This window comes from Pyxicephalus adspersus, chromosome W (assembly GCF_032062135.1).
Source record: "Pyxicephalus adspersus chromosome W, UCB_Pads_2.0, whole genome shotgun sequence".
In the NCBI taxonomy this organism is placed as follows: domain Eukaryota; kingdom Metazoa; phylum Chordata; class Amphibia; order Anura; family Pyxicephalidae; genus Pyxicephalus; species Pyxicephalus adspersus.
In genome coordinates this window covers 13,410,699-13,417,899 of record NC_092870.1, presented here as the reverse complement: position 1 = coordinate 13,417,899, position 7,201 = coordinate 13,410,699, and the positions used below count along the sequence as shown (strand labels likewise).

Here is a 7,201-nt window from a genome sequence, read left to right as displayed (position 1 = left end):
CTAGTTCCCATGTTTTGCCCAATTCAGATTCCCAATCCAGCATATATTTCAATTTGCCAGAGGGGGCCACCAAGGCTGAGTAAATAGAGATTTGCCCTCTTGTATAAGATATAGCGGCACAGGTGCTTTCAAATGGAGTGGGCCGCATAGGTTTCGGAGCTTGCCTGATTATATTGTTAATATATGAATAAAGTTGTTGATAACGAAAATACTCTGTAATCGGGGCGTTTCTTTTGCTGGTTAAACATTCCCAAGTAAGCGCCGCTTGAACGTCCATCAGATCTTTCAAGCTCCTAAAACCTCTTAAGATCCACCATTTAAAAATGTTCTGGGTAAAGGCCTGGTGGGAAGTCTGGGTTGTTCCAAAGCGGGGTTGAAAGTTTGCGTGGAGAGGATACCTTTTCATGGATATAATACCTTTCCCAAAGCTGATTAGAATGTAGCAAAGTGGGACATCTTATTTCCCCCTAGGCTTTTTCTGTTTCCACAAAAGAGCTTCTATTGAGCCCACAAAATTATCATTATTCTCTATCTCTACCCATTGGGGACAAGTACTGGGCAGATTACTCATCGACATCTGTGATACCTGTGCCGCTACATAGTAATGTTTAAGGTTTGGAACTCCCAGTTCTTCCATTTGCTTAGGGGTATACAGAGTGGCCTTTTGGATTCTACCCCGTTTCCCCGCCCAAAAAATTTGAACATTCTCGATTTGAAGGAGCGCTATCTTTCAGGGGAACTCTAATCGCGAGAGTTCTAAATAGGTATAATAATTTCGGAAGCATATTCATTTTAACGGCCGCAATCCTCCCCAACCATGACGGAGGTGACTAAGACCACCTCTGGAAGTCAGCCAAAAGTTTCTTAATCGGAGGGGTATAGTTATATTTGTAAAGATTTCTATAAAAAGGTGTCAGATTTATACATAGATATTGTAGAAAGCCATCACCCCAACTAAAGTCAAATTGACTTTTAATGGAGTTTGCCGTTCTTATCAGTATATTTATATTGAGAGCTTGGGACTTGATTCTATTCACCTGAAGACCTGAGCATATAGCAAACTCATCTAGGAGTTCAAAGAGATTAGGCAACGTGGTAACCGGGGATGTAATAAACATCAATATGTCATCCGCAAATAAGGCACATTTGTGTTCTGCATTACCGCACATGATGCCCTTAATATTTAAATCAATACGTAGTGATTTTGCTAGTGGCTCTATCGCCAAAGCAAACAACAGGGGAGAAAGTGGACATCCCTTCCTAGTCCCCCTTTTGATTAAAATGGTGTCAGAGAGAAATCCTCCTAAGGATATTTTAGCTTCCAAGGTATCATAAAGGGCCAACAATAAGTTAATAAAGTGCCGGCCAAAATCCATATTTAGGAGCACATGGAATAAGTATTTCCATGATAACATGTCAAAAGCTTTTTGGAGGTCGAGTAAAAGCAACATGGCCTGGCAATGTGATCCCCCTATCCCAATTAGAATGCACAACTGATATAAGGTCAGTTGCTCTTCCTGTTTGGTCTGGGGCCTGTCTATATTGCATAAAGCCCACCTGGTCCTAATGAATATACTCCCCCAAGAATTATCCTAATCGCAATGCAAGTATTTTTGTCATAATCTTGAGATCACAAAATAAAGAAATTGGCCTATAATCAGAAATTTCTGCTGCATCCTTCCCTGGTTTAGGGATCACGCTTATAAATGCCCTATTGCCGTCTCTCAGTAATGAGTGGCCATCTCCTAAAAAATAAAATAATCCAATAAATGTGGTGTTGAGATATGGCCAAAGGTTTTTTAATACATATTGGAAAAGCCATCCGGTCCAGGTGAACTTCCTAATTATTAAATCTAAAAGCACTATCCAGTTCTTCTACCGTAAAGGGTTTCTCTAGAAATTCTTTGTTTAGATTTATGTTTAGGGAGGTTAAGATCTTGAAGAAAAGCCTCCATTCCCTCTCAGGATGTTGAGTCCATCGAGTTATACAGTTGACCATAAAAGTCTTCAAAAGTTGCCAATATTTTCTCTGGATTCTGGGATAGCCTGCCATCTTTAAGCTTACTTTTAGGGAGTCTAGGATTGAGTTTATTAATCAAAAGGCTACCTGGTTTATCCCTCCACATAAAGAATTTATGTGCCGCCCAACGTATCGATTTCTCTGCCCTAGTTGTAGGAATAAAATTAAGTTCTGTTCGCTTAACCTCTAATTGCCTTTTTAACCCAGACAGAGGATTCTTTTTGTGTTATTTTTGTAGCTCATGGTATTCTTTTAAGTTGGTCTTTGATCAATTTATTTTGATTTTTTTACGAGAGGAGCCTATTTTTATAAGTTTTCTTCTAATGTATGCCTTGTGTGCTTCCCAATTTATAGTTAAAATCACTAGATTTATTATTCTGAAAGTAGAATTGTAACAACTCTTCTATTTTTCTTTGTATAACTGGCCCTGAAATTAAATTTTCATTGAGTCTCTATTGGAACCCCAATTGGGTCCTACTGAAACCCATTAAATAAACAGCCAGTGGGTCATGATCTGACCAGGCGGTTGACAAGATATGGGCCCCTAAAATACCTGAGAACATATGACGTTGAACAAATACTTGATCAATACGCGAGTATTGATTATGGTCATTTGAAAAATACCTATAGTCCCTGGTTGAAGGATTCATTTCCCGCCAGGAGTCTATGAGGTTATATTCTCTTAATAAAAGAGAAAGATGATGACTCTTCTTTGGAGAGTCTCTATATTTGCTCAATATCTAAGATATGATCCAACGCTAAATTTGTATCCCCCATCAATGTAAAAGACCCTTGTACTTTAGGCCAAATCTCCCTTAGTAATGTGTGAAAGAACGCTAGTTGTCCGTCGTTAGGAGCGTAGTATGAGATCACAGATATCAATTGGGTACCCACATAGCCTATTACCATTATAAACCTTCATCCTGAGTCTCTTAACAACTTTTTGAGGGGAAAAGTTCAGGCTTTTTCTAAAGCACAGTAGGACCCCACATTTCTTTTTTTCTAAATTTGCACTATAAAATATAGGATAGTTTTTAAGTAGATATTTAGGAAGTGATTTTTTGGAAAAATGTGTTTCCTGTAGTGCTAATATATCAACTTTTAATGAATCGTAGTAGTGAAATGCCTTAGATATTTTAATCGGGGAATTAAATCCCTGAACACTGTGAAAGAATTGTTATTTTAGATGAAGCATTGTGAACACAAAGTGGGTCAATAGACATCAAACTCTAAAAGAACATGTGCCAGGTGTATATGTATAACTTAACCACCTGAGCGTTACACTGATTTCTAGATTTCTGTTCCAAAAGGTCCAGACGAGAAATGATAAGAGCGTGTACAAGGAGTTTGGTGGTCTCAGGGGACAGGTAGGGGCAGATTTTGGAGATGTTGCGTAGGTGAAAGTGACAGGACCTGGAAATGTTCTGAATATGGGGGGTAAATGAGAGGCCAGAATGAGTGTTTGCGTCTAGACAACGTGCCTGAGGGGAGGGACAAAAAACAGTGTTGTTAACAGTTAGATATATGTCAGGGGGGGATTTGGAATTTGAGGGGAAGGGGGGCAGGTGAGTTCTGTTTTATCCAGGTTGAGTTTCAGAATTCTGTCAGTCATCCATGGCTGACAGGCAGCACAAAACTTTATCCAGAACTGAGGGAGACAAGTCAGGGGTGGACAGATAACCATTCGTTTACGTATTTTGGGCATGTTGTGATCTTGTGTTGTGGTACACACAGAATGTAAAAGGTGTGAAAGGGACCCAATTAGTAATTCCTAAAATAGGAGGGCCATGACATGCCAGGAGGCTATGCTAGGGAACTAAGCATTTTTAGAAATTCAACTAAGCGTTTTAAACACTTTTTTTTTTCTGTGCTTTTACCTGCAATGTTTTATGCTGGTGACAGGGCTCCTTAATTTACACGCTTTTTGAAACTTTCAGCTGTCCTCACATATTTATTTGTGCTCATTTTTGAATTTATATTAGTATAATTTAAGAACAGGCACAACTTTGTGCTCTACAGTGGAACATGAAATTATGTTTTTTAAAACAGGTGAACCCAAACAGCATTGCTGCAAGAGATGGACGAATTAAAGAAGGAGACAGAATACTTCAGGTAAGTCAATGACTAGCTAGTATAATAGAGTGTATTCTAAGAGATTACAATCATGTTACTGACAGAATCAACACCAAATTAGACTGCTTCTCATTAAAGCGGAACAAAATTCAAATTCAAAAAATATAAAAAAAAAAACACACACAACTGTTTTTGGCCTGGCAAGCGCTGGGTGCCAACTTTTTCCCTCTTCTTCTGGGTTCTACTTCCTACGTCACCCAATCTTGCACTACACAAGCGCAAAATCGTGTGACGTAGATGGGGGAAAAAAAGATTGCCAATCTCACTGTACATGCGTGAGATCAGCAATTTTTTTTATTCCAATAAAGAAAGGCTCCTGGGCCACGAGTCTCCTGGGATGTGACGTAGGTATTCCGGGAGGCTTTGTGCTCCATTCTGTCTTGATTGATGCGGCGATCAAGATAGAAAAGACAGAAAGAGGAGGTGCTGCAGGAGGTCCTGAGTTTAGGTCTGCTTTAAGCCAAAAAAAAAAATCGCTACTCCACTTAAAGGCAACCCGTTCTCAAAATTCAGTAGCTGGTTGCTAGTTCACAAATAACAATACCCCATGTATATGCAACCTTGTCAATGTTTCCCCCCAGAAATTTTTGGCAACACCTTTACCGGCTGTGTTTGGGTGGTTACTGATGAGTTGGGTCACAATACAGGGGCTGTCACCCACCTACAATTTTTTGCCACCCAGCTTAAAAAAAATTCTGGGTTTAGCACTGCTTGTGGTGAACACTACTTTTAGTCTGGCTCATTATCACACAGTCAAGCTCTTAATAAAGCCCTCTATGAATGAGTCTTCCCTGTGTTCCTCTGGTTTCAACTGCTTTTTGGTGCTCAGGTTTTAATCCATTCTCTCAAAGTACCCAGTAAGTGCTGTTCTTTGAACTTTTATGAATCTATGTCAATTTTAATGAGTTCATTAAGCAGTACTCTTTGTTCTTGTACATGGATCTATATATATATATATCTCAATATACACAAATATAAAAATACTTTTTACATGAAATCCTCCCCAACTCAACTTTCTTTTATTTTTTTAACAATTACAAGATCTGTTTAGTGGTGTACCTATCTAAAGGATCATATTAATCAATGATAATGACATGTCCAACCTCAAATCAACTCCAGGCCTTTTATCTGCTTAATTGATAATGACATAACGAAGGAATTGCCCACACCAGCCCATGAAATAGCCCTTGAGTTTCATTTAAAATTAATTGTGGTAATGTACAGAAACAAAATTAGAAAAAAGTTGTCTGTCCAAATATTTATGGACCTAACTGTATATACTATATAAGTGTATATTCTACTCAAAAAATATTTTAAAAATGTTCCTAACTGTAATAATATGATCTAAAGTAAATTACTTTGGTCTAAATCCATTTTGGTATTTTTCTCAAGGATTTGCCCAATTTATTTCTCTTGAAGAGATTAAGCTATTAAATGTATATGCAACATTTAGTAAAGTAGTACCCTTGTAATTACTACATTCCAAAAAATCTCCTTGCCTATAGATAAGTGTGGGGAATGCCTACCTTCGAATCATCTGTATTCTGCTCCTCCCTTTAAATTTTTAAGAATTAGTTGCTGCATGAAATTCCACACTATTAACTCAGCAGCTATATCATCTCTTCAAGGGGTGCTGCCATTTTTAAGGTCTTGTGTTACCTGGACCGTTTCTTCATATATTGGTTCTTCTGTAGACTTATTAACAACATTGTTGTCTTTGTTCTTCATGCTCTTCTTTTTCTCCTTTTTCTGTTGATAGAAAGTTCCCAAAGTATTTTTTCATCATTTATTTATATCTGCAGTTTCAAAGAATTCTTCTGGCAATATTTTTGCATGTCAACATGCTTGGTTGTTTGTATTCTTTTTATTTTTTCCCTCTCTTTTCTACTCTTTTATTATTAAATTCTACCAACTGATCTATTTGTCTTTTTAAATATTGTTTTTTTTTGTATTTCCGATCTTTCATTTTAAATAAACTTAGATTTAGTTCAAAAATTTGGTAAGTTTGTCAGTTGCTGGTCAACAATCATCATTAACTCACTTGTTCCTTTGTATTGCCACTATAGTTGTTAGGAAATGCTCATCTGTCTGGCGACTCCGTGCTGTGCACCATCGTGGTAATAAACATTGTTCTGTCGAGCAATGTCATTTGCAGCAGCCAGGAGAACTGAGATACTAGCATCCCGTGCTTCCCTTTAGATGTGCAGGCTGATGGATTTATGGCATCCCCAGCATCCATTGTTAGGCTGTGCACGGCTGAAGGGGATTCTAGAGGCAATTAGCTCCTGACTCAGTCCTGCACTGCTATTGGCTGCTAGAACTTTAAAGCCTCTCTGCTCCCAGTCACCATCACCTGTTGTAGCGTGTAGCTGGGCTAATCTGTGCTGGAGTGTGTTTTCGTCGGATTTTACTGTTGCTGACCCTGCTTGTTCTGACATTGTGAATTTATGCTGCCTGGACCGACCTTTGCCGGGCTTGTGTTTTGCCCTTGCGTACTTCGTTTGGGGGACGGATATTCTGTGTATGACCTCTGCTCTGTATTCTGGACTTGGCTCTGTTGGAATCTTGGTACTGCTTTATCTGTGGGCTCCTGGCTTGCTGCCAGCCCATTCCCAGACACCATCCCTTGCGCTGTAAGTCCTGGGGGCAACTGAGTGCTGGGAGACGCAACCAGTGTCCCGAGGCTGAGCGGGGGCTTGCTATAGGTGAAGAGTGCGGTGTTAGATTGGGGGACTGGTGTCTGGGGAGGACTGGTGCTGATCTGGGCCTTACAATAGTGTCCTAGCCAGCCACAGTCATAGTATTTAAAAATGTTCCGGTGGACATATGGGAGCGGAGCCAATGAGCCAGACGCTGTGATATTGTGGAAAATATTAAGTCCTGATCTCTCCTTTAAATATAACAAATAGTCTTCTTTTAAAATGTTTTTGTTGGAAATTGTCTCTCAGACCAGGGTCATAAATTTCCCCTTATCAGTAGAGTGGACCCTGATCGACCTCTGAGATGTTAACTGAAACACATTTATTCTTAATCTTTATATTTCTAATA

General features: G+C 39.0%; 1 protein-coding gene across 1 annotated transcript in view; it reads left to right on the top strand.

Moving 5' to 3' along the window:
* LOC140342794 (PDZ domain-containing protein 4-like) overlaps positions 1 to 7,201 on the top strand; it is a 183,671-nt gene that overhangs the window by 158,051 nt on the left and 18,419 nt on the right. Inside the window, exon 4 of the mRNA XM_072429142.1 lies at positions 4,070 to 4,132. Within this exon, the coding sequence (XP_072285243.1) occupies positions 4,070 to 4,132 (63 nt within the window). The remainder of the gene's footprint in view (positions 1 to 4,069; positions 4,133 to 7,201) is intronic.